Here is a 27,943-nt window from a genome sequence, read left to right as displayed (position 1 = left end):
AACATTTCCCTTTCGAAGACCATTTAAAACTAGAAAGGATGGATGCAGTTGTTTTAGTCAATTGTGTTACATTATCATGCATCTTCAGGTTTAATGATTTTACTAAATGTGCCTTTTGCTATTGCATACTCTATCAACTGGCCATTGTTACTGGAAATCCACTATGGGCTAATTTTGCATCGGTAAAGAGTCTCTCTCCCGCTGCACAGAGACCAGTAAAGCTCTACGCTGTTGTGGAACATTAATTTTGTGGTTTCCGTTATTTTGACTATCGTGTACATGTGACAACAGTACAGCTGATGGTCCTTGGACTTTGGACATTTTGTCTTACCCTTATCCTCTAAATTTTTTCCAAAAAAAACCAACAACAAATTCATCCTCTACTGCTCCAAAGCTACTACTCAAGGATTTTCCCTCCATTTATATTCAATACAGTACATACACCTTAACACCATGTGCTGCGATTGAGAGTGGGTAAAAACCAGTAAAAAAGAGTTAGCAAAGGAGTTGAAATCGATAGCTAAAAGTAACGGAGTAGGACATTTCTGCTGCTCCAATAAGTGATAGTAACATGAATGCAAACTTGACCAAACTTACAGTAAAAAGAGACCAAGCCTTAACTGACAATTCAAGACTTAAGAGTCCACAGCCATGCTAGCAGCGGCTCTGTAATGCTAACTGTAGAGGTGCTTTGACCTAAATGCTAACATCAGCATACTAACATGCTAAGCAGGTATGGTTTTAACCATGTTCACCATTGTAGTTTAGCGTGTTAGCTAAAATTTGCTACTTAGCACTAATTATAAAGTACAGCTGATGGGAGTTTTGTTAGTTTTGCAGGTATCAATATAACTTGGACAAATTGAAATTTAGAGGAGACAATGGCGCTAGATTAAGGTAACAGATCATCAAAGTTATTACAATACATCCTGAAGGGAACAAGAATGTCTGTACCAAATTTCATGGCAATCCATTTAATAGTTGGATATTTCACTCAAAATCACAAATGTCAACCTCATGGTGGTGACAGAGGGAAAGACGGGGGATCACCAAAGTCATCGTCTGGGAATCATGAATGTCTGTATGTATCAAATTTTGCACCAATAATCCAAGTAGATGTGGAGCTAATTCACAGGATTAAGTGAAATTTTCAGCCTGCTGGTGGCGCTAGAGGAAATGTCAGGGGATCACCAAAGTCATTAGGAGTCATCCTCTGGGGACCATGAATGTATGTAAAAAATTTCATATCAATCCATCCAATATCTGTTAAGATATTTCAGTCTGTGGTGGACATCCCTACAGCTAACACCACTAGCATGGCTTAAAATATTGCAATAAAATCCACATCTATATAATAGTGTCAAATAACATTTGACGTGACATTTGGTGTTGATGTTCATTTGACAGGGCCTGTCAAATACGTTGGTACGTCAGACAAAAACGTTTGGGAACTTGTACCCTAGAGCTTCTTTCAGGAATACCGTAACGGCTTTTTGGGTTCCTAATTATTAGTTATTTGAAGTTGTAATTTTAAAACTGTTTTGGAAAAGAGCATCAGCTAACACCAATGCGACATGTCTGAGAGTTTATACACTTCTATGGAAAGTCTGGGAACTTAACTTAATACTGTCAGGGCCTTAAACAGTTGTTGACACCCTTTAAACTACGACAAAGTTTTTGGCAGAATATAAAATGAAAAAAGAAATTCTGCAAGTACAGCTGCAAGTCTAAGCAACTGTCTGGGGTTAATTATATGTGAGCTTAAGCACTTGACCTTATTTTGCTGAACGAAGTAATGTGAGAGTAAATTATCATGATGTTACTGATGTTTATGACTGATATGGTTTTCAGTTTGCTACAAACCTGTCAAACAGGACCTTTTCGGGCTCTTTCCAAACATACAAAGAAAGAGACATTACTATTGAGGTATGTGTCACCTCTTCTTTTGTCACTTGATATGTGTGATGTTTCACACCTCTTCAAACTCCTGAAATATTCATCCCACTAGACGTCCGGTGAGACTAAACCAGGTTCCCACAAAGGTCTAAAAGGGTGGAAAAACATTCCCAAGTCTTGAGTAACTACAATAGTCTCAACAGGAATTAGGAACAATGGGTGTTTGGAAATTATGCAAATGTATATACCTGCAAGAACACAGCAATTACCTGATGTTATAGACGTGAGAGAAGGGAAATGTGTTCACGGATGAAATCAAGGGAGTCTTTCTACTTTTAACATCATGTTAATATGTGTCAGAAATGCAAGAATAAGTGATTAAATCCTTATCCACTAATATATTTTGAGTGACAGAAACACCTAATTTTAACCCCTCTATTTAGCATTTAGGGTGGATAAATATTGAATTAATGGTTTATAACTGCCCTACAAAAGGCAGTACATGCACATTTATTAAATACATTTATTTAAATATATTAATATAAATAAATAAATTTAAATATGTGATTTAAAAATAGTTTGTCTGCACTAAATTGTGACAACTTGCTTCAAAAGCTAAAATGGCAGTTAACTAGCTATGGCTACTTCTAAGCTAACGTAAAGCTGGAGCTAGCAGCTAGTTAGCTTAGCACAAAGGAGGTAACAGGGCAAAACCACTTGTTGCCTGGCAACCTAATGCCCAACCAGGAGCAGTCTGCACATAACTGCTGGAAAAATCCGCAAATTATTGGTTTGAACGGATACTCTTCGGTTTTTGTACGGAAAAAATATATAAGATATAAGAGAAAAGGAAACGGTAAGGTGTTAATTAGCGTTTTAGAAGTTTCTCTGATTCTGTCATTGTGCTAAGCTATGATAAGCTAACCGGCTGCTGGTTGTAGCTTCATATTGAACGGACATATGAGAGGTAAAGTTAACTTATCAATCATATAATTCAACTCTGCTAAAAATATATTATTATTTATATTTCACCAAAAGTCAAACCATTCCTTTACAATTATCTGCTTATAACTGCATAGTATTATGTTTTCTGCAGCTCATAAATGCTAAATGCAGCGGTTAAGATTAGCTAAGTGTTACCAGTGACTCATGCATTCTCGATGAAATTGGGCTTTGATGTTGTTTAGGATGACCACGTAAATACTGACTCGTGTAAAGCCTGTTTGTCATCTTGCGGCTCCACAGTGACTGAATAAGTGGACTTCCAGCAGACTTTCCGGTAAGAAGCAGCGAGTCTGGAGGTCTGGACACTGAGCTGCGGTGAGCAAATGGTTAACCAAAGATGCGAGGACTGTGTGAGTCTGTCTGAGCATGTGCTGCTGCTGCAGTGAAGTAAAATGTGTCAATTTTCATCGGAGAGCAGAGACACCGTGGAGGAGAAGCCGGCGACAGACGTGCAGCAGACGGCCACAGCGACATCCAGGACGATCTCACCGGGTGTTGCGTTTCATCTACCGGCCTGTGTGCAGAGAGAGACACCGCAGAGTCCAATCTGAAGGTAAAAAAAAAAAAAAACCTGCACTGAGGATGATTCATGTCCGTCTGCTGGAGCCGACATGAAACCAGCATGTTAGGATGTAGGAAGCATGACTATTTATAAGAACAGCATATGCATTTGTGAGGCTTTTTGAGAAGTTAAATCGGTCGGTTGTTAGCATAATTTAACAAGCTTTACCTCGAGAATTGCAATGGATCATCTTTAATGAGTGTTTGCAAGTTGGCAGCTGTGCAAGCATGTTTTTTTTAACTGTGTCCCAAATCCAGTGCTCTGTAATTTGTGCAAAGTAAATAGCTGAGCTTTTATTTTAAATCAGGATGCATTCCCCTTCATTCGGCGTGCTTTTTTATCCTCAGTTCGGCTGTTACACCTGTTAAAATATGGATAGGACAAGGCGATGCAAGCTCAGAAAGAGGACTCCAACAGTAGCCTGTGTGTCCAATTGCGTCTTGTGGATTCCAGTGTTTCTTTGTAAGGCTTATAAAAGTGTTTTCAAGTATCCTCTGTTGATTTTCGGTGATATTTTTTTAGTGTTTGAGGAACCTAAACGTACCGCACTGCTCAGTGTGAAGGATGCTGCAGCGGAGTCCCAGCAGCCGGGCCTGCGCACTGGCCCGTAGTTCCCAGGGACAAAATAAAAATGACTTTGGCCATGTAGCATAATTATTACAACCCTCAGAGTGTTTCTATGGCTGATTTAGTTCAGTCAGATTTCATTTCATCACCAAAGTTACATTCGTGGATGCTTTGTGCAGAGAAATGGTGCTATATGGGGCTGTGGGTTGGATTTCCAAAATCCCTCATCGATTTATTCCATATAAGGCCTGCAGTTCACTATCATTTGGGGTGAGATAATCCCTGCTGCTGCCTCGGTAGCCTATATCCCCTCTCAGTTTTACACCGTATTGACAGTTTGGACCTATTTATAACAGCCTTTCACAGCAATGAATCTCAAAATGACACCATGATAGAAATAAAATAACATTGAGCCCACCTCAGCTGTGGGTCTCAATGATTGAAGTATTTAGTACAAATGGGTTTAGTACTGCCTAGCATGATGTATTTAAGCAGGTTTTTCATTTCTTGCTTCTGATTTTAACAGACCATAGCCTATAGGACATGTCGGGAAGGCACAGTTAGACATTAAAGGCACACAAATAGTAATTGCTGTGGGAAAGGAATTACTTTCCCAAACCAAATTTCCACTGTGTGTGTTTGAAGATTTGTAATACAGTCACATTAATAACAAAATTGTATTTCTGTACTGTTGCGCTGTCTCTATGGAGATACAAAATGTTCCATAATAAAACAAAGCAAGGGAAGATGGCTTTGAAGAATAGTAATGACTAACAATAAAAGTACAGCGTAGCTGATGAATAAGCCGGATAGTAGATATATTAACTTATCACAGATATATCAGTATTGGCATATATGTCAGGTGATAATTGCCAAGAAATTTCAGCATGGATAGGACAAAGATATGTTTGGGGTCATTTGGAAACAGTGTTCATATTACACTGTCTGCCAGAGAGGACTGAAAAGTAGATTTTTAAACAGGCAGATGTCTCGATACATATGCTCAGTACATATCTTTATCACAATTATTTTAAGAACCAAATTTTAGGGATACTTATTAAAAGTTTTGTATGATTTTATGTTAAAAAACAAATATTGGCTGATATATAATCAGATTTTTTGTATTTAAATATTGGTATTTTAAGTATTACTTAACCTAAAATAAGATTTTTGCTTGATGCAAGTATATAAAAGTAGGTTTTGCGTTTTCTTTGGAATAGGTCTCTGCGATTTAGACACCTGTCTGCACCTTTAGATTTGAAACAATAAGAATAGACATCTTTATTGTCCACTCACGAGGAAATTTGTCTTTGGCTTCACAGACATACACACGCTTCAAAACTTCACGGACATACATACACTTAAAAACTTTATCTGTCATGGGTTAGAATACTTGAGATAAAGACAATAAAGAAGTGGGCCTGTGATAATAAATGGTTGGGATGAAAATGCTAAAATAATAACAATAAATACATATCTTAAATATACTTCAAAAAAACAGCAGCAGTCACTAATGTCTAATTAAGAGTCACTTGTTTAGTGAGATGACAGAGGATGAAATAAAAGATCTCTCAAAGATGTTTCTCGTTGCTGTGGGTACCCTATATCGTCTTACTGAAGGGAGGTTTTCAAATTCATTAAACAAAGGATGTGAAGGTCCTGAACTATTAATGTTGCTTTCCTCCTGATTTATGTGGTGTACAGCTCCACCAACTGTCTGCTGGCTGTGTTTAAAGGTGCAGTGTATATAATTTAGTGGCATCTAGCAGAACAGACTTGGCAGAAATGGAATATAATATTCATAAGTATATTTTAATGTGTTTATAATCACCTAAAAATAAGAATTGTTGTGTTTTTGTTACCTTAGAACGAGTCCTTTATATCTACCTAGTGAGCAGGTCCTTTTCCATGGACCTCGCTATGATGCATTGCCATGTTTCTACAGTAGCCCAGAACGGACAAACCAAACACTGGCTCTAGAGAGGGCCCTCTGCGTTTTTTGCGAGTTTTGCGGCCACTGTAGGTTCTCCTACACGCTTGGAAGGGGAGGGTGAAGGGAGGGGTATTCAGTTGGTTGCAATCTGCAACCTCACCACTAGATGCCACTAAATCCTACACACTGGTCCTTTAACTATTTTTGTGAGCTTGCTTTTGCTTCTAGCTACTAAGTTTCTGTACCAGTATGTGAGGTTGTAGGAAATTATACTTTCCACTAGACTGGTTTAAACCATTCTCAGGACGTCTTTGCTCATGTCAAAGCCATTTAATTTCCTTAAAAGAAACAATCTTTGCATTGCCTTCTTAAAAATGTGGTCTGATTGTTCATTAAAATTTAAGTTGGTGTCTAAAATCATTCCCAAATGTTTAAAACCTACTATCTCTACAGCTTGGCCCTCAATTGTAGTTGGCTGACACATTGGTTGCCCACCCCTATTGTTGACAACGAGTTCATTGGTCTTGTTAGCGTTTAAGAGCAAAGCACTGTCTTGTCATCATGTTAATAGATTGTTGATGTGATTGTTGTAAGAACTCTCTAGTTCATCATTACCCTTAAACCCACCATTGCTGTGTCATCTGCATGTTTAAAAAGACAAAAGTTGCTGTCATAGATGTGTGTGTTTCATTTATATACATAGGAAAAGTGCAGGAGATAAAATGCAACCCCAGTATTCAAAATGATCTCATCAGACAGGGAGCCTTGTACAAAGACTCTTTGGGGGCGGTCAGATAAAAAGTCTTCCTGTCAGTCCTGATCGTAATAAAAGCTGAACTAAAATCAATAAATAAAATTCTGGCATAAGCCTCAGGATGCTGGATGTGTTTGGTAAGCAAGTGCACTAATGTTAATGTAGCATCCTCAGTACCTCTCTGTGCTTTAGAGGCAAATTGGAGGTTGTCTAGCTGACCATAGGGAGATGTTAGGCGCCCCAGTATGACCCTTTCCATGCACGTGCATAAGATACTGGTAAGAGCAATGGGCCCCTTTCATGTGCCCCTTTCAGTTTAACAGACAAACATGCTAAATATTTGACTTTTTTGAAAGCAGATGACACATTTGCTCCAGACCTTGCCTGATTGTCAAAAATCTTTGGCCCTAAAATCTTTGCAGAGCAGCTAGCATCAATTATGCATTGTCAGCGATTGATTATAAAGCTTCTTTGTCTGATAACAGATTAACATACGCATGTATCCCTCCGTCAGAGGCAATACTCTCCACGGCACCATGATGACCATGTCAGTAAATCTCCTGCTTTCTCTGTAGCTGCTCCAAGATTTCTAATCTATGGGGCATGACCCACATACTATTCAGGAGAGAGGGCTTAGCTCCCATGTCTTAGGGTCTTTCATTAAACTGCAAAGAGCTCAAGAGCTTTAATGAGTGTGTGGGGGGTGATAGGCAGATGAGAGAGGGAAAGAAGGAGAAGACACTTTCAGAAATGATTTAAACTATAAATGTCAGTGTGTGTATAAAGGTAATTTTTGGGATACTTATCGGGCAATTAAGAGATAGAAAGACAGGCAGGGAGGCAGGTAGGCAGAGAGACAGTAAGTTACAGAGAAGAGATACCACGAAAGACCACCCGCCAGCAGCTTAGATTAACCAACAGAATAGATTAAAAGTCAAAGTAGATTGCGACACAGTGTGCTGTCAGTCCAAAAGCTACCGTAAGACCAAATTCATCAAATAAAGAGTGAACAGAGGTCACACTACACACCATCAGTCTGTGAAGGTTGAAGTGACCGAGTGGTGTTATGCTCCAAAATGTGATATCCACCATCAGCAGAAAGTTACACTTTATGCTTAAACAAGAATTAGAGATACACTTTTTTCTCCTCTGATACTAATTACAATATTTAAACTCAGTTTATTGACCAGGTTGAGAGCCGATCCAATACCAGAGAACATTTTTCTTTTTCAATTTAAAATCTATATATTAAAAACACAAACAATCTATCTTATTTCAGTCTTTTATTTCCTTTTCCTCTATATCTTTTATTCACATACCAACATTCTTTTTGGGCTTGTGCACATTTTAATTACATTTTTCTAGAGAGTTTGTATTGCATTTGAGGGATGGATAAAATCTTAATAATATGGTATATTTAATTGTACAGCATGTGAAGATGGCAATAAATCTTGGCGTTAAGGCTGCAACAAACAATTGTTATCATTGCCGATTGATCTGTCAATTTTCTCTAGATTAATCGCAACGATCACAAGTTCCCAGAGGACACATTTAGGTCTTCAGATGTCTTGTATTGTCTGAACAGCAGTCGAAAACCCAAATATATTTAGTTAAACTTACATAAAAGAGAGAAAGGCAACTAATCCTTACATTAAAGAAGATGGCATTTTTGCTTTATAAATGACTTAAACTAATCAGTTATCAATATATAAAATTGCAATTAATTTTCTGTTGATTGACTATTCAATTTATTGATGAGCACTACTTGGTATAGTATATTTACTGAAAATTCAATTTAGAAACTGTTAATTGATAAATAACCAGGTGGCACCAGGTTGTGATATTGATAAACTCAAATTTAGTGGTATTTTATACCTTTTAAAATATGCAAAAATTCAACAATCATGCAATTAGTATGATTCAATGTTACGTTTATGACTTAAATGATTAAAAAAGTAGATTTTTAATCATACAGTACATCGCAATATTGATATTATATTAATTTATCGCCCAGCTCTATTGTATTTTGTCAAAGCTGCTGACTGAGCGTAGTATCTGGCTGATTCTCCATCCATTTAATAAAGTTTGTATCCTGATACACACTGACAAGGACATGCCAGTTCCTTTGAAAAAGGGTATCAGCTAATGTAAACTGTTTTACAGATGAATCTTCTATGATATAATATAGACAAAAAGTTATGATCCTGAGATGACCTCAGGTTTTATTTCCCCCAAATCAATACAGTGTTTTTGATATGAACCCTTCAGAGTACAGCTCCTGCTTCTCTGTTTACATGGAGCCCTCCCCACTCTGCTTGTTTTGTTCAGGCTTTCACCTTGCAGATATAGAAAGGATGCCTACTATAAAGTTATATGAGCCCCTGTTGGCCATGGCGCGTCCAGGCTTTTAGTCTCAGCCCTCATGGCGTCTCTCCAGCTCTATCAGAAGCCATTCTTGTTTCTGATACCAATATACTTAATGTGCCTCAGGAGGAATCTCTGGATTTAGGGGGATGAAGGGAGGAGGGATAAGTGTGCTTGTTTGAAACCTTACAATGGCTGGAAGACCCTGGTCAGGGAAATGTAGTTTTCTGCCCTTCTTCAGCATCAAGGTGTCATCGAGAAGGTATTTATGTGCAAATATAGACATAGAAAATATTCTGAAAGACGTTCTACATACTTTAGTGGAGACTTAAAGGTAAAGAAAAGTTTATCATGATACCATAAGTAAGGTTAAAATGTGGTTCATCGTAAAAAGTGTCATTGGTGTTGCCTAGAAGTCCAGAATTGTACAGATCTGAGTTGAAAATAGTTAAAAACGAGGTTTGGCAATGTATGATGACTTGATGAAGCAAACTCCTGTGATTTTTCTCCTGGTGGAGAAGGAGTCATGTGATAATGTAGGGGGAAGAGCCAGCTTGCTGTTTCAGGTGTAATTGACCCTGTCTTTACGATTGATCGGGATCAGCTTAGGCTATTTTGCGCTGCCTCGGATGGTTCTCCCCTACCATCACCCTCGCCCGTCTTTCTTACTCTCCCCTTCGCGTGACATGCACCTTACTCATCACTGGGTCATGGCTAGTTTTCTGTTGATTGAATAATGGACAAATCGTTTCAGCACATCTGGTCAGTCCTGTCAGCTTATTGGTATCCCGAATTGTCAATCTGCAGAATAGCTAATCGCCTTACATATACACTATTTTCATGAAGACAGATGCGACTACAGGGGCATGTATCTGGCAGCTGCTGTTTCCGTCACAGTTGATGAAGTGGTGGTTAGGTCACCTTGGTCACTGGCACTTAGCTGCATTGGATACTGCTGGTTTCTATACGCTACACCGCAGCTCCCAAAGTGACCTTCCAAAAGTCTGCATAGACCCGGGATCTGTGCCACAGCCAGAGCCGGGAACAGGGATTATATCATGATGTGAGGTCAGCAATGTGTTCGGTTTCTGATTTAATCACGGTGTCAAAGTTCACAGCTGTCAGCATGCTTTGGGCACAGTAAAGGGACCTCTTTGTTTTGCCCCTTTTTTATTCAACCTTGGCTTGCTCCCATATCTGTGTTTTTTTTCACGCTCGTCTTTGTGTACCTGCTGTCAGAGGACTGTCTAACTCACAGACCTGTCAGCCTTCTTTTCAATGAGAACCCTCTGGTAAAAGCTTGTTTTCGCTCACTCCCTTTCTCTACCTCACTCTTTACCTTTCTGTTTCATTGAAAAACACACACACACACACACAGTCAGTCAGTTGGTGTCTTCCCTCTGTGATCTCAGACAAACTCCCAGCACTCTTGGGTGAGACCCCCCACCCCGCAACACTCCTTTCAGTTCAGACAACCCCTTGCCTGCACTGTGTCTCCCCATGGTCATCGGGAGGTTTACAAAGCATGTAGTGCTATCACATCTGCCATTCTGATCACCATCACACAGTGATGTCCCTTAGTGGGGTTCATTAGAGTGCAATGGCGAAGTGGGGCGCTGCAGCAAGAGCTGGCAGGGACCTCGCCGATCAATACTTTGGGCCTGTGAGAGGGCTGGTGGGTTGGTGGGCGATATCCTACAACAGCTGCAACAACAACAGCAGCTGAATCAAATAGCACCCAGTGTGTGAACTGTGTCATGCTGAGGCAACAAGTCAATAGATATGCTGAAATACACACACACAGAAAGGGTATGTGGGGGCGTCCTGGTGGCGTAGGATTTTAAGACGCTGACCATGTAATCGCAATATCCCCGGTTTGAGTTCACCCGAGGACCTTTATGGCATGTCAACCCACATCGTTCTGCCCTTATTTCCTGTCAGGTCTCTACTATCTGTCGAATAAAAGCAAAAAAGGCGCCCAAAATACACTTTATTTTGAGTGTCCAATGTTAACACTCAGTTATAATGACTTGGATTCACATCACATTGTACAGACTGAAGTATGAGCAGCCAGAAAAAAATATTTACACCAGCCTACTAGTTGTAATTTGAGTTTGAGAAATTAGATATATGACAGATATGTGAAAAGAAGTACAGTAGTGTCAACAAACCTGTGGAATATGGCTGCAAAGCCGCTATTATTGGGAGTTATTTGGAAATTCAATATTAATACAGGGCTTCAAAAGACAGAACTCCCCATGCACAGCCAGTATTGGGTGCTGGTCGGTTGCAGGAACATATAAGGTGAAAATCTAAATTAACCACCGCACACTGGAATGACTTTACTGTGACTTTATTAGGAGTGAACAACGCGTTTCGCCTGTAGCTTTCAAAGATTTCAGTAGCACACTTTTCACATCCTGACCCTTCACAGTATGGAGTGAGTCATTTTTGATCCTGCTCAAGTATCCCTTTATAATAAGTCCCTATACCAAATTTTGAACCAAAATTGTATTTTGCATTCATAGAGATCTTATCAGTCATTAATCAATGGGTGATTAATCCTTCATTAATGTTTCAGAGAGAAGAGAGAGTGTTTTCTTTAGGTTTGACACTATTCGTTTATAGAGAAAACATTCCCAATCACACTACAGTTGACTTAACTAATCAAAATGAGTTGCTGCATGTTTTATCTGTATCTGGTTTCACTTGTTAACAACTAAATGTGTAACGCAATATAAAAGGGCCAGTCTCGGCTGCATTTACACTTATCCGGTGTGACTCAAGCTAGCCATGTTGAAATAATGTGAAAATAATGGCAGGTTTTCCATTTTCCAAAAGGCTGGCTATAACCAGGAACCAGTTAGTACCAGTTAGTATGACACGCGTATGAGAGCAGTATATGGACTGTTGGTCGGGACAAAACTAGACATCTGAGGACGTCACTTTGGGCTTTGGGAAAATACTGATTTACAGACTAAACAACTAATAAATCAATCGAGATTTAATGAAGATAATCATTAGTTGCAGCCCTGATATGATTGAAGTTTTTCAACCTAAAAATCAAAAGTAGATTTGACAAGTTTTACTGTTATAAGCAACTTATCTAAAGCTGTGTTCAGACAGAACGCAAAGCGAATTTTTGCCTTGCGTTACTTGTGCGAGTTTAACTGCTGGATCATTTGTGTTAATTCACCACAAACAGCCAAAATACATTACTGTACATTAGCCGTAAACTAACTAGCGACTGAGGGCACCGTCCGTGTCTGTGGGAGTATTTCTGTGTGTTTGTGTTCAGTTCAGCCTCTGATTGAACTCAGAACTCACCAGAGACTCCGGTTATTTCTGTTATTTCCCTCCAGTCTCTCTCCTTTTTCACCTCTCCTCTCTGTACGTTCATGAAGTACATTCATAAAGCGACGCGTGCAAATTTTTCACTCGCGGACGCAGATTTTTAATTCACGTTGCCTTGGGCGAATTTGAGCCTACTTGCGTCTCTGCATTGACTTTGTATCTAATTGTGCTCGTGTGGAAAATTTGCTTTGCGTTCTGTCTGAACACCGTTGGATGTTTTGATGTAGTAAATCCGTTTACTCCATTTAGTTCTTGTAGCAGGTCGAAGCATTATGCTCAGAATCTTTTACAAAATACTGTTTGACCTAGGCCAGCTTGGATAGATGAGAAGAGAGAGATTCCTAGGGAGGCAATGAAAAGATGGTGTAAAAGGTTTAGGGAGGTCAGTTGGTCTGTCGCTGTGGCCCAGTTCCTCACATGAAACCCTTGTTCCTTGTTTGGGAGAAATGTGCTAATCCCCATGGGCCCATTCTGGGCCACAGCCAGCCTTTGAAGACAAAAAGAGACAAAAAAAATCGGCTTTTGTTCTTCAAACAAGCTTTTGTACTCCTAGCCTCTCTCTGTGCTTGTATTTTACAGAGCGGTTATGATCCATTGTATAATGCTTGCTGTTTTGACACAGTTTCCTCTGGAGGCATTGTAGAGTAGAAGATATACGTTCAGTGGCCTTCTCAACTATGTGGTCTTTGAACTCCTCGGTATGGTGTTGTTTGCCTTTAGTGTTTTTTATTGGACATGTGTTGTGATAAAAAGAGTAGAGGAAGGATCCAACCCTGCGTGGGCCTCCTGACACCTGACACCAAAGCCTGTGTGCGTCAAGCTGCGGGATTTGGAAAAAGAGCACATGATGTAGGCAGTCAGATGATAAAGCTATACCTTACATAAGAAACCCCCTCAGTCAGTCAGTAAATAGCATCAACTGAAGGAAGGCCAGCGTGTTAAGTGCTGTGTAGCTCTGCAGTCTCTAAATTCATCTTACTGATGTCAGTCAAGTGTTTCATCGCCGTGTCCTCAATTGAACTTTGGCGTGGCACCATTTGAAATTAAAAGAAGTCGGACTGAATTGATTTATTGAACTCTCTTGCCTTTATGTCTTTTTTACACCTTTCTTTCTCTCCTCTCCCTTCAGATCTGAATCTTATTAGAATAAGATCACACATATAGAGTAAGAGCAGAGGAAGGATGGAGACCTTGGCAACCCCAGAAGCTCCTGTGCCTCTGACAGCGCTGTCCCGCTGGTACCTTTATGCCATCCATGGCTATTTTTGCGAGGTCATGTTCACCGCCGCCTGGGAGTTTGTGGTCAACTGCAACTGGAAATTCCCTGGCGTGACCAGCGTATGGGCGCTCTTCATCTACGGCACCTGCATCCTCATCGTTGAGCGAATGTACCTGAAGCTGCGCGGCAGCTGCCCCGTGCTGCTGCGCTGCATCATCTACACACTATGGACGTACCTGTGGGAGTTCGGCACGGGGCTGCTGCTGCGCCAGTTCAACGCCTGCCCCTGGGACTACTCCGAGTTCCGCTACAACTTTATGGGACTGATCACGGCCGAGTACGCCGTGCCCTGGTTCTGCGCCTCCTTCATCGTGGAGCGCTTGGTCATCCGCAAAACTCTGCGGCTGCGCTTCCATGAGGGGCCCGAGGATGGCTGGTCAAACCATCCGTCAGATGCCGGGGGTGGAGGAGGGGCGGGAGGAAATTTGGGGGCTGGGAGGAGGAGAGAGAGGAGCAGAGGGATGGGGAATAGTTCTAACGGTTACCTGAAAGGGGAATGAATGAAGGAATAAAAGAAGGACACAATCTGAAACCAGCCCAATCGCCCTGCTACACCTCTTCTACCCTCCTCAGCCACATTTCATAAGCAGTCCTCCCCCTCACCCGTATCGGGGGGGAAGACAGACAAACAGCTATGTAGACTGGGCTGGTGTGCAGAGGTGTACAGAGTATCACAACAACCAGAAAACAAATCCCTAACCGGGGCTTCAAACTCCCAAATCACTCACTGCGTCCTCTACTGTCAACAGAGGCACAGTAACTCCATGCTGCATCTCATAACACACCCACCCGTTTCCATGTGGGGTTGAAGAGATCAGGGTCTTGTGACAACAAGGGACCTTTGACCAACCAGGATTACACTTTCAATCTCCTCTTTTTCCATCAAAGAACATGGGATGAAAAAAAAACAACAAAGAAAACAAAACTATGGTTGCAAAGATTAGTGTTATCATCCTGCAAAGGATCCGATTCAAGAACAAGGACAACAATATTTCTGTTTCAAGGGCAAATCAGTCTATATGAAAGCAGAACGCTTGCTGCATAGAAAACATAATAAAAGTAGCTGCAGTTGTAACGTCCTTTTTAAACTGTACATATTGTCCTTTAGTATTATTCAAAGTACTGTAGTAATGTAGCTACAAAAGGCTCTTTAAGAACAATACTGTCCACCCTGAAGCAAAGCAATGCGCCATGTGTCAGCTTTCGCCATGAAGAATGTTTTTTCTGCAGTTAATGAATACCCACAATGCCTGGAAAAAAAAATGCATGGAGAAAAAAAAAAGTTGTCTTCCAATATGATATACATTTCTTACAAAGCAGGTCACTCAGCAGTCGTTTGTTTTCTGCAGCGCCGGGAATGATGACGGCAGCTCAGGCGGTGGAGCCGGTCGACCAGTTATCACGGTTGTTCGCTCCTCCTGACTGCATGTCCAAGTGTCCTTGAGTAAGGCACAGGTTCCCAAACTGCTCCCGGTGAGCAGGTCATGGCCTTGCATGGCAGCTCTGCTGCCATCAGTGTATGGATGGATGGTGTGTGTGCGTGTGTGTGTGTGTGTGTGCGCGTGTTTGCGCTTAGGCTAATGTGAGGCATCAAAAGGCGCTAAATAAATACAGTCCATTTAACATAATTGCAGGGATGCCTTTCTGTTGATGGTAATGATTATGAGTCGTGACCATCAGCATAAAGCACCAAACCTCTTGGTAATTTTCCTTTTTACAGTTTTTCAGAAAACTTTTTAATGACTCGCTGTCTGCATGTTCATTTAGTGTGCTTTTAATATCAGAGTTTCACCTCTCAGATCTGCCGGGGTCGCTTACAGTAAAGCCTCATTTCTTAATTCTCATTCACTTGAAGCCATTAGCCATTCCCGTCGACTCTCACAAATCACCTGTGGGACATGTTTTTTTTTTTTTGTCATTTCTGTAAAATGAAAATCTCATGGACTGCCGCACGATTAAAAAAAAAAAAACCCAGTAGATCTTCAATAAAATGCAGCTGTGACAGCCGTAGTCCATTTTAAATGATCAAACTTCACATTCACAAAGCACATTTTGCCCATTAGCATTTGTTCAAAAGCTTTTTGGTTATCAGATTTGTTAGGGTTTTTATTCATAGTTGACAAATATGTGAAGTGAAGAAGAGAAAAATACTGGTTTTAATTCATGAAAAAACTCACATTTCACTTGAAACTGTGTCAGAATTTGCTGCTCAGTTGTTTCAAAGAATGATTGATCGATTGGTGCTGCAGTGGATTAACAACTGAGACAAGTCGCAGAGATGTTGAGGCTGATTTCAGGTTGCACGCAAACCACAGGTGGCACTATTTAACCATAACATAACATAAACTGTTAAATGCTCAAAACAAACTCAAAGTCATTCAGAGGTTTTAACAGTTTATGTAAAATTAGGATTTTTGAATGATCTTAACTTCTTGTGTCTTACATGGTAACGTCCAGACATCTGGTACTCCAAGCAAAAACACACAGCTTTATTGACTCTCCATGTGCATCATGTGACTCATACTCTGCAATAGAAAGGTTAAGGACTGTACGCTTACCTCCATGCATACAGGAGCTGACAGTAATGTGAATCTGGTGCTACTGGTTCGATAATAAAACGGCAGTGATCGGCAGTATACATGAAATGGAAACATGATCACTGAGAGGTTTTCCTCAGGAGGACCATTTATGTTGTCGACTAAATCGCTAAATGTTCGTCTGCACTCAGCTTTTACCCATTTGAACTGTTAATGTAAAAAAAAACAAAAAAAAAAAAATCAAAATCCATGTTTCCAGCTGACTAACGGACTAAATATTGGCGTGACCTTCATCATTGTGGCTGCAGTGCCATGCAGTGTTTTCCCCTGACTGCCTCCATGTGAGTGCAGAGGGCGGATGACTGGATCATAGATGAAGTGCTGCCATCCAGTGGATAATATGATAACAGCAGCTGGAAAACAGATGTGTTTTATTAACATTGAACAAGAAATAAGAACAAAAACATAAAAGATCAAGAATCCTTGAGAGGATGAGGAAAATGTTTTTGATTTTTATCACATTTATTATTTGAATTTCATGATTCTTTGTGAGCATATTATGTTTTTTTTTTGTTTCTTACATGAACCAACAGGCTTAAAAGCAATAGAGGCTTCTGACCCAGCAATGATTATCCAGCTTTCATTTAAAAAAAAACTCTACTAAACTACATTATGAGAACTTATATGCAGCTAATGTCTTTATCCAATTCTACTGCTTCGATGAGACAAATCACAAGAACAAGTGAAATGAGGTGTATTTGTTCTCTGCAATATGTGAATGAAGGAGTATTAGGTGAGTGTGTATAGTGTGTTTTACAGAGACAGTCTCTGTATGTGTATGTGCATGTAAAGTATGTTTAAACTGAACTGATTCTCTGGTATTTTTACCTTGAGGCTGCATGTCCAAAATTTTTCCATTTCTCCTCAAAACTCCGGTTTTATCCAAGTGATAATAGGCCCCATGTACTGTAACGGTTACTTTTTTTGTCCATTTAAAAAAAAAGAAGACAGATTTTAGTGAAAACACTGTACTGTATATCACTCACTTTGATTATTTACATGTATAATTTATCAATTTTTGGGATTATATGTATTTATTTGATCATAAATCTGTGTTTTTTGGAAACCATTTCATTTCTGCCTGCTGACAAAACATATATATTAACCCTTAGATGTAAAAGTGGTTCAAAAATGACCTGACTGGTTTTGTTTTTTGGGGGGATTTTTTTGTGACAAAAATATCTCAAGCATTTCATATTCCAGGTATTCCTCAAAAATCTTGTTTTTGATATCTACACATTTTTTATTCACATCCTTTACATTTGAAGAAAATTCAGTTTTTGTATTATCATTCCAGTTTTCCATAAGGGGTTAAAAAATGACCCGTATGCATTTCCTATGGAGATTTATAAGGACATTTCCTCCTTTTTAGTTACTTTTATTAGATACATACAGTATGTACTGTGGACCACATCTCAGCTGTGATTCACATCATGTCAGACGACAATTTTACATTTAAGTGTTATCTATATTTTTTATTGATATCACTGAATTGATAGCTATTTTATAACTAGCTAACATTAGCTTTTTAGATAACATTACTGTAGTTGTGTGTAACTAACTATAAAGTAATATTATTAAAGCTTATTTGTATAGCATCTTTCAAAACCAATGTTATAAAGTGATTTACACACAACAAACAATAAAAACACAGATAACAGGAATATAATTAAAAGCCTAGTCTTACATGTAGACACAGGAACAGCCAGCAGGTTCTTGTCTGAGGACCATGAAGTGAAGAGCCTTGAACGTAATCAATAAAATCTTAAAATCAATCCTAAAACAAATCGGTAGCCAGTGTTGTGATGCTAAAAGTGGAGTCATGCTAAGTAGCATCAGCAGATTGATAATATGATGAAAATAACAAATACTGTAAATATTACAAACTTAAAATAATGCTTATTCAAATAATTATTCTGAGCAACATTATGACAATAGCATTTATAATAAATAAATAAACAGATTCTAACGGGTCATTTTTTACTCATATATGGAAGCATTCAGGTTCCTCTGCACTGTGCATCTAAGGGTTAAACATTATGTACATGTCTTGTCAGTGTTTGTCAAAATGTTTCTGGGCAACAGGATGAAACATTTTGTATTATCATGCTTGTATTCCTCAGAAAATTCTATCAGATAAAAGCATCAATACCAAACTTCTTCTTCTTGTTGTCTCTTCTTTCTCTATTCAGGTTTTATTAACACTTAAACTAACACCTCATCTTTAGCTGTGGAGATATTATGAGCTCCTGAGAGTCCGGCAGTACATTCGTTCGGCCACACGATGGCTCCTTTTGACCAAAAAATAAAAAATAAAACGAGACAAACCTGCCTTGTTCGAACAGCATGAGGACGCAAGTTGATCTCTGAGTCATCAGTCTGCATTTGAGTTGGTCTGTCAAGGAAGCAGCTTTTATTACTGAGCTCTTCAAACAGCGGGACAAAGATTGGCTTAAAATATAACCTGCTAGACAGGACGTTGTAAGATTTTATATGGACAAAAATTTCCCCTCTTGTTTTCCTCAATAATAAAAAAAAAAATTCCCTGCTCTTTGTCTTTAATCAAGCATGCATTTATGACAGCTCCATATAATAGTAAAGCAAAAAAAATCAAATCAATTAATTTAAATAATGCTGCGATGACAGATTTCTGTTTGCTTTAAAAGGAGGCCTCGAGCAAAATTTTCCATCTCCTCCCTTTCTTACTGCCACACCTTGTGTCAGGTAGTGAGAATCGGGGCCATTTACGTGTCCCGGCAAATCCTTTAATTGGCCGTGAGTCCCCTGCGGCCCCGGGGCCCCTCCAGCAAAGCCGACCTACCTACCTACCCTACCTGCCTGAATGGATGAGGGTGTGTCCACTTCACACACACACACACACACACACACACACACACACTGCTGCACTAATGGCATGAACCTGCCTCATTTGGCACTGTCAACATGTGGCTTCATCACACCTCTTCCAATCAGTCACTCGCACTCCAAATATGGAGATTCACAAACCTGTAATCTGTGCGCCGATGACGACAAGAAGTGTCCTCCCTGAGGCTGATTTTAGGGCCTGTTTATGAGCGTGTGTGCGTACTGTAATGCGTGTCAAGATTAAGTTTCACTGGGCTGTTTTTGTGTGACTTCACTGTTCTCCGTGTCAGATTTCCACAGTTTGCTCGACAGGAAGTCCAGGGATTAATATAGAATGTCTTCAACAGCTACGTATGTGTGTGTGAAGGTACGATAGTGTGGTTTTTTTTAAAAAGTCTCTGGATAGTTGAATGTCAGGTTGGCATTGGAGAGTGGTGGTGCGAGTGACAGCGTCATGGTGCATTTGTTGAGCGTCAGTAAGGGTGTATGGAGGGAGGGCAAGACCTTAACATTTGCATTTCCACTGAATCAGAGCCGGTGAAGAAAGAGCCCTCCATTGAGGGGAAACTTGTTTGACGTGTGAATGAGCGAATGCATCGGGCCTTTGCTGAAACACATTCATGGCTTCACAGCTTTGGACAGACTCTGGGTCTTTTACTGAGATCCTGCTGGAAAAGTCGGGCCCTTTTTTAGTCACTTTTTCCCTTCCATGTACGCTGCCGGGCAGTCAAGCTCTCCTGCAGTCAGGGTTGGCTGAGCCCAAGATGGAGAGCTGGTTGATGCACTTTTCTTCCAATCTTCCAAAATGGCCACCGAGCACTGAGCAAGTCAAACCCACTTTTGGCCACCAGAATGGAGTTTGCTCACTTGTTTGCTTGACAGAAGACACAAATTCCTCCACATCAACCCATGCAGCATCAAATCAATATGATATAACAATATATTTCTATAAAGGTTGAATCTAAATTAAAGTCCTCTTCCACTTAAATATGTGTTTTACGTATTGTTCTTCCTCTTCATTCGTCTGCTGCGTCCGTGCTCATCCTCAATCTGAGTTTAACACGTGTAACTATGACCACGATTTGTGACATCACAACTACAATTTACATACTCAGAGGTTCATGATTTTTCAATGAGGAAGAAGGAGTAGATGTAGTTTTAACAACTTTTAAGTAGATATTTGAACTTTTTTGTGGAAAAACCTTATCACACATAAATTATTATTCAAAGCAAGTACTTTATATGTCTTAAAAGAGATTTTTTCACTCATAATTTTTCAGTTATTTTATGACTTTGTTTTTCCAGCAGCAGGGAGATGACAGGAAACGAGGGGAGCGAGAGATGGGGAACGACATGCAACGACAGGTCGCTGGCCAGATGGGAGTTTTGGTTCATGGGTTGGCGCCTTACAGGTTTCCAATTTTTCAAGTCTGTCTTAAAACAACAGTCAGGTGTCCGAATGAACATTGAAACAGGTTTTGATCGGTGTAATCGTTCCTCCTGTTCATACTGACCATTAGATGGTCCCTTTCAAATGCGCTGCATGTAAGTGATGGGGGACAAATTCAAGTTTATCTGAAGATAATATGAGGCTTCAGCAGCCTGAGTTACTCACATCAAGTTGATATCTTCCAGAGCCCTTTTAGTAAAAAATTTGTGTCTCGACGGACATTGTTTTCCTGTCCAGCTGCAGTGGAAGAATAATAACGAAAAGAGGGAATTTGGCTCTAAAAAGACTGTAACTTTGAAAGATTTTGACTTGATTTGACAAAAATCAGGTGGCTGAAGATTCATATTAGCCATAAATAATTTTTTAATGGTTAGTATGAACAGAAGGAATGATGTGTGTCGTGTGTCAGTTTTCATTTGGGCACCTGACTATTGTTTTAGGACAGACTTGGAAGAATTGTGAACCAATCCTTTAACCACATTGTTTGCACATGATGATTTAAACTTTTTTATGTGCCACTAATTCCTTTAGGTGACAGACATATTGTACTTTGCTAAAACAGTACAGGCAGTCTGTGATCCAGTCCCTGAAGATTCTTCACCAGAACAGGTTGTACAGCTGACGTCTTCAGGGGGGGAGACTGGAAATAAAGTTCAATGTTTTCATCGAACAAGACTTCTTTTTATAAGGCTGACTGATATTTAAAAATTACCATCTGCAATTGCTTGAATTACAACTGAGTAGAACTGATGTGTGGATTTTCTACAAACTGAAACTTCCTCCCTCCCAGGTGTATTCCCTGAGGTAACTTTTAAAAACACAGCCACTCACTATCCATTTCCTGTCTCAAGGCATGTGAAATGAGAAACTTTCAGTGCCGGAGATGGGCTTAGAGAGCTATGAGATGATAGCTCCTGAATGGAAACTGTCCCGCCAGTTAGTAAAATTACACTTCATATCTGGCAACCCTCCTGCAATATGTAAAGCCAAAACAGGCAGCAGGTTGTGTGCATTTGATGTTGACAGTTTGAGCCTGTGGCCAGCTGTAGTACTCTAGAAACCTGTCGTTTTGTTAACGGTCATGGCTTATCTCTTGCTAGGTTTTGTATAAAGAGAAGGCACAGCGCTTTCCCACGCTGCTTTACATGTATTTTATTTCAGGGTTAATTGTTTGAAATAGAAGTGCATTGAGGAGGAGCTATCATTTCCCTCCAACAGCAGTATAAATTCTGCAGAGTTAACCGCTGAAGATAAACCCAGTGATTCTGATGTTGTTGAGTTTTATGTTTGTAACTCTGATTCAGAGGAGTTATAACATAAACAGTTTCACAGCTATGGAGCCTTTTCTTGAACTTGTTGTAGGCAATCCAATTTGCGCAATATATCAGTGCAGAGCTCTGGTGAAAAAAAAAAAAAAAAAAAAAGTGCTTTCATAACCGTGCTGCATTCAAGCACAACGGATCTAGGCCTGAGGTCAACGAAGAACCTGCCAAGGAAGAAATGTTCCGCCGCCCTGCCCGTTTTTTGGGCGCACTGCTTTCCATATTCAAACTCACGTTGTTTGCACTGTAAATAATTAATTTAAAACATCCTGAGTTTCAGTATATCAGATAACAGTCAAATGTTTTTGAGTCTTTGCTTCTGTGTTATCCCCCCCCCCCCACCCCTCACCCCCCCCCACAACTCTCCTCCCGTCCCCTGTCTTGTTTTGCTCCCCTGTCCGAGGTGTCCAGGACTATTAACAGCAGCTCTGCTCTCCAGGTACTCGGCAGAGCGTGAATTATGGTAATAGCTGCTGGCAGGAGGGAAAATAAGAGCAGTTATTAAAATTAATGTGCTGCTGCTTCTCCTGCGGTCCAGGGCTGCAGGAGGAGCTTTGGGGTGCACTGGGCCCATTCAACATCTATCCCTCAGTATGCATGTGTCTTTATTTTGTGTGCACACGTGTCATCCCTGCTTAATCTCAAGTCCAGGTTCCTTTCCATTTGGTCTTTTTTAGATGCAGGATTTTGGGCACCGATCAGAGTGTCTTATTTGTCCAACACAAGCCAATGCCAGCTTCAGGCCCAAAGGCCCCGGTCTGCGTTGTGTCTTAACACGGTCCGCTAAGCTTCAAACAGACGCCACACTGTACTGAAGCCGGGGCCCGTCCTCGTTCCCTACTTTGAAGTGGGAATCCTTGCACTTAGCACGTTCTAACGTCATCATGGCTCGGTTTTGATGGGATCCAAATGCTGAGGCTGGCTCTGTTGTGCTGGCTCCTTCTGAACTACACATTTAATTCCTACTTTTCCTGCCCAGTACACAGGACCGTAGACACTCATTTGGCCACCAAAGCTGCAGTAGCTGGCTTGTGATGCTACCAATGTCTCTTTATGCCTGTTAGCCTTTATGAAGGTAGCTGTTGGAACCATTTAATTATATGCTGGCCAAGATAGAAAGTCAACTTTTAACAGTTAACCTGTTGTTTAACCACGTTTCAATTTAAGAAAATGTACAGAGCTCAAATAATTTGGACAATATAAACTTAAAGAGTGATGTTTATGATGAGTCTTTTGTGATTATTTGTGTATGTGTGGACTTTTTTTTGATCATTTTAAAAAACTGTGTGCTGCAAATGTACATCAAAGTGATGAATAATTAATCAGTAATGCTGATGAAGTGAGTGATGAGCTTCTCACCTAATCACATCATGCTATTTGAAGTTGAGAGTCTTTTTATATTTGCTTTGTCGGGAAAACATGCTGTGTTGAAAGTGACTTTCAGTAGATTCATTCATGGTAGGAAGTAAAAATGAAGACAATTAAGAATTACTTAAATACTTTCATGTGATGTGTCTCTAATTCTCTGTATCAAGCAGTTTTATGGTTGATGTTATCGTCCAGATGTTACTGGCAATGTGGTTTTATGTATTGTATAAAGGGGATTTTTTATTGTCTGTGTCAAAGCATTGCATTGTTGTGGAGAATTGATTTCACTGATTGCCCGGATTAAGTACACATGAAGGACACTCACTTCCTGCCAAAACATCTGTTTTTCAAATTTGCTATCATGAAATAAACAACTGAGGAGGCATTTGGTGCTTGTCAATGCTTCAGTGTGTGAGAACCTTTACTGTTTGATATTATTCAATAAAAACAAAGTGAGAAATTACATATTGTTGGTGTTGACTGTTCTATTCTTGTTTGATTTCAATGGTTTACACCAGTGTGAATATGAGAAAATGTAAAAATTGTCAATTCTAGACATGATGTCAAATGCTGTGTCCCTGTCATATTTCATACTAACTGTATACTGTAGAGTACTGACTATAAACTAATCTCATAGTATGCTGTGCTGCTGTTTCTGCACTTAGAAAAATCAACATACTACTCAACGGTTTTATACTAACAGGAAATTATACACTTTAGCTGTCAGAAGTTAATCAAACTGCGACTTCAGAATGCAAAACATCTCTCCAAAAATGTTGTAGTTATTTTTTGTTTTCTGATGTGTTTCTGGAGCTGTTACACCACAAACCACAATTAGTTTAAATTTTTTCCAGCTGTGTGTGCAGCTCCTCCAGTGCAATGCATTGTGGGAGGATAGTGTATATCAAGAACACATTCAAGAATCAAGTGGGGTTTTTTTTTTTTATATGTATACTGACTGTTCTGAGTGTACTTTAACACGCTACATACATGTACTCTGCTTAGAGTTATGAAATATAGAAGAGAATGAAGTGAAAATAGCTTAATTTTCCTGCCTCTCTGTGTGTAACTGAGGTTCAACTGGAGAACTGGGAACAAGTTAGCGTCAGGTACAAGCAAACCGTCATCTCCAAGTCATTAACCGTATTTAACGGTATCACCTGCCTGTTTACACTAATGATAGCTGTGGGCGTACACACAAGTGTGTCCGCACACACCATATTTCATAATTCAAACAAGCTTAGATAAGAATCTAACAGTATTACTTACCCCTTGAGCTAAACTGCAGGAGCTCCTTGTTGCATAAGCCTCCCCAGTCATCATCCGCCCATCATGTTTTCCGACTGTGGGAGAATGGATTGCCTGTAGAGGGAAGTGTTTGTGTTTTCCATGTGAAGCTTCCAAGCCGCCGGCAGTAGTGGTGGTGGCCGGGTCTGACACAGGCCTCTTGAGGAACTCCAGCATGCCATTAGCTTGAGTGACTGGCTGTGGCTGTGTGTGTGCATGTGTGTGTGTGTGTGTGTGTGTGCGTGTGTGTGTCAGGCCCTCTGTTTGCTCTTATTGGCTCGTTGCCTCCATACCTACAACTCTGAGCAGCCATGGCCTTTTTGTTCACCGGGTGTAGCAACACCTGACAGGGCTTGACTTCCAGCTGAGTTAGTCCAGCTGTGGAGACAGTAGGCACACGTGCAGTAACCAGTCTGAGACTTTACATCAACATCTTAAGCCGCACCGTTCTTGCCATTTCAGCTAATACCTTTATCTAAGTGGGTGAGCACTGCAGCGCTCAGCCAGGTCAACTGCTTCTTTTAGCTTTCCTTCTGTGTGGAAACTTCAGTTTTATATGCAAACGTGGGTTAGCCCAAACATGGTACGGCCTGCTACATGAACCTCCAAGGGGCTTGTTGCCGTCTGCATGGGAGCCGCTCTACAGGAGGCTACAGTGCGGCCGCTGTTTGTGCAGGTGCGCTGCAGTATGACGTCTGATTATGAAATATGCTGGACATTCACAGCCTTTGTTTTCTCAACCATTTGGGCCGTTCAAAAGAGCCCCCATTTGAGAGTCAAGGAAAACAGTGTGATTTCCGGCCCGGGTCAATTCTGTGGTATAGCCTCCCCCCCGTACTTCTCCACCACTTTCACCTCCCTCACCCTCTCAAGCTGGTGAAGCTGAAAGCTGAGGGGCACAGTCAGCGTTTATTTATAGAGATACTTTGATGTGTGGACTGACAGCTGATATTTCCAACATTAAGCTGCGGGTAACCCCTGAACTCTGCAGAGAGCCACCTGTGAGCTCTGCTTGGTTAAGCGATGGAGATGTGGAGAGGGGGGCTCGTACTGTAGCCGTCACCCTACATGTTCATCACAAGGGGAGACCTCTCATGCCATCCTGTAACTCTGTGGGGTTGTAATGCTTTGTGTGATTACTTCCCTACAGGTATCAATCAGCGGATGGTGGTCGGAGATGCTGTTAACTGAAGGTTTGAAGTGTAAACTAAAAGATTGGCAACAACTCGGGGGTGAAAAATGCAAGATCGGACATGTTTGGCCGCCTATGAAAAGGGTCAAGTAGCAAAAACAGCGTAATTTGGCAGCAACAAAAACAGCATCTGCTCGGTTCGCTCATGTTGATTTTGGCGCAGAACTCAGCGTGGTTTGTGTAGTCCTCAGCTCGCCTGTTCCTCTCATGGGAGCTTCTCCTTCCTCTCAACCCCTCCTCCTCCCACCAACAACTGCTGCACTTTATGAAGCAGTTAAGTTATTTTACATCATGTCTACTCTCCACAACAACCCTTCCCCCTTTCTACAAATCTCTCTTGTCATTATGAAAATAGTGCTCTGCTGCAGCTTTGCACGCCAGGCTCTGGAGATAGAATGGCCCCTCTGTGGATGTGGAGTTGGGCACGGCGCATTTTGGAAGTGTGTGTTTCATGGAATACGAGAAGGGAGATGAGTGATTGCTCGCAGGTGACTGCAGCACAAGTTGCTCGATAGGAGCCGCTCTGATTGTGACAGGAGAAGTTTCCAACGTCAGGTGTAATTATGACAAACGGCCGGGGTCGTTGCTCAGGTGTCCCTGTAAAAGCCTTGAAAAGGGGGAGTTGTCAGCATTTAGGAATCACAACACACACTTCTCAGATCAGATTGTGAGATCATGGCTCTAATGACTATGATTAAACACATAAATCATTACAAATATGAGTACAGATTTTACAACCAGTGAAGTTGTAGTTTACATCCATGTCTGTCCAGACTTATATAATATTTGTAGTGAGGAATTTAATGAAAGGTGTTAACTGTATTTCCTTTGTATGTGTTCACATGCTTGGCTAATAAAGCTTATTCTGACAAAGTTGTAGCCATGACAACAGACAAATTCAGATATGGATATTTCTGTAAAGAAGCTACAAAATCTAAAATATGGATGCTTCACACACATCTTCAACCTGGCAGCACAGATGATCTATATAATCACCACAGTTTCAAGGTGGACACCCAAGATTTGTGTCACCAGTTCAGTATCTGACCAAATGTGAAATATGGTCACAGTCTCCCCTTCTGTTCCTAGAAAGAAAAAAAAAACGCTTGAGTGGAAACACGAATTCCGCAAAGCTTTTACACTTGGCTGAAGTGGGAAAGTTGGTGTATCATTAAAAGAAAAATGCAACAAAGTCTAATGGAAACAGACTTAAGACTTAGTGAATAAATCTTGACATGTGACCTTAACGTCAACTGTCTACCGAAGAGATGAAAAAACATCAGAACTGTATGGAACGATGAGGAGACTGTAACGCTCCTTAAATTAATACATGAAACAGACTTTTAATTATCAGCTTGTGTTACTTTCTCCTTCTGCAACGGTTTGATGGGCCCCGACTGGAAACTAGCTCCACAAGCTGTTTATCCCAACAACTCAACTCCAAATATTCACATAATAGCAGTGCATGGAAATGTAATAATTTGAATTATCTTTTTTACTCTTTTCTGGAAATTCAGTTAAACTTTGCAGTACATTTAGATGGAAACCTAGCTGGTATTTTACTCCGACTGCACCTCTAGCCTGCAGGCGACGGTGCGGTTAGCAGTAGGAAAAGCTAGCTAGCTTTGCCACGTCGTCATGTAAACAACCACATGACTTCATGTAGCAAAACCAGAACAAAATACAACATATTCGACACTCAAATAAACATCAACAGCTGTTAAAATACCTTCTGGTAGCAACTTTTACTTTTTTACTATTGCTCATGTTAGGATGACATAAACATAAAACATGCTAAAACACAAGGACTCTTTTTACTGCTGCTGGCAATCTATGGAAAGTTGTTTAGTGATAATATTTGGTCCATTTATGTACTTAAGTACATTATTTTGCTGTCACATCCTCACCTAACTCGGAGGAGGACGACTGGAAGAAGCCACAAAATCTCCAACCTCACAGGAGACAGAAATAGCCGAGGCATGATGTGACCTGTTCTGTGAACATACGTGTTTTTTTAAAAATTGATGCCAGTTCCTAATAGTCTTTAATCCTCATCCATCATCTTGGCAGGCCCTTCCCTCCATCTAGTTCACTGATTGGCTGAGAGCCAGTTGCCAGACAGAACAGGGTTCACAGCCATTATGATGT

General features: G+C 40.4%; 1 protein-coding gene and 1 long non-coding RNA gene across 9 annotated transcripts; one reads left to right on the top strand and one right to left on the bottom strand.

Annotated features, from left to right (window-relative positions):
• Positions 1-1,319: 1,319 nt before the first annotated feature.
• tmem229b (transmembrane protein 229B) lies at positions 1,320-18,468 on the top strand. Of its 8 annotated transcripts, none has more exons than XM_042437011.1 (4): positions 1,320-1,926; positions 3,142-3,216; positions 3,320-3,454; positions 13,565-18,468. In XM_042437011.1, exon 4 carries the CDS (start codon positions 13,618-13,620, stop codon positions 14,212-14,214), a length of 597 nt encoding a protein of 198 aa, XP_042292945.1. In that variant the 5' UTR covers positions 1,320-1,926; positions 3,142-3,216; positions 3,320-3,454; positions 13,565-13,617; the 3' UTR covers positions 14,215-18,468. The 8 variants fall into 8 exon arrangements, with proteins under 8 accessions (XP_042292945.1, XP_042292946.1, XP_042292941.1 ...); XM_042437012.1 differs by lacking the exon at positions 1,320-1,926 and adding an exon at positions 2,465-2,752 and having other exon boundaries at positions 3,142-3,175; XM_042437007.1 differs by lacking the exon at positions 1,320-1,926 and adding an exon at positions 2,465-2,752.
• LOC121914051 lies at positions 17,145-26,124 on the bottom strand. The gene is made up of 3 exons (XR_006100450.1): positions 24,586-26,124; positions 18,640-18,706; positions 17,145-17,229 (listed from the first exon to the last, which is right to left on the bottom strand). It is a non-coding gene; the product is annotated as an uncharacterized LOC121914051 (long non-coding RNA).
• Positions 26,125-27,943: the final 1,819 nt, after the last annotated feature.

Source organism: Thunnus maccoyii, chromosome 16 (assembly GCF_910596095.1).
Source record: "Thunnus maccoyii chromosome 16, fThuMac1.1, whole genome shotgun sequence".
Classification (NCBI taxonomy): Eukaryota; Metazoa; Chordata; class Actinopteri; order Scombriformes; family Scombridae; genus Thunnus; species Thunnus maccoyii.
The sequence above is the reverse complement of the archived record's forward strand: the minus strand, read 5'-3'. Positions and strand labels throughout refer to the sequence as shown.

What these genes read in the sequence shown, in the direction of transcription:
- tmem229b (XM_042437011.1), top strand. Translation starts at nt 13,618, where the DNA reads ATGGAGACCTTGGCAACCCCAGAAGCTCCTGTGCCTCTGACAGCGCTG.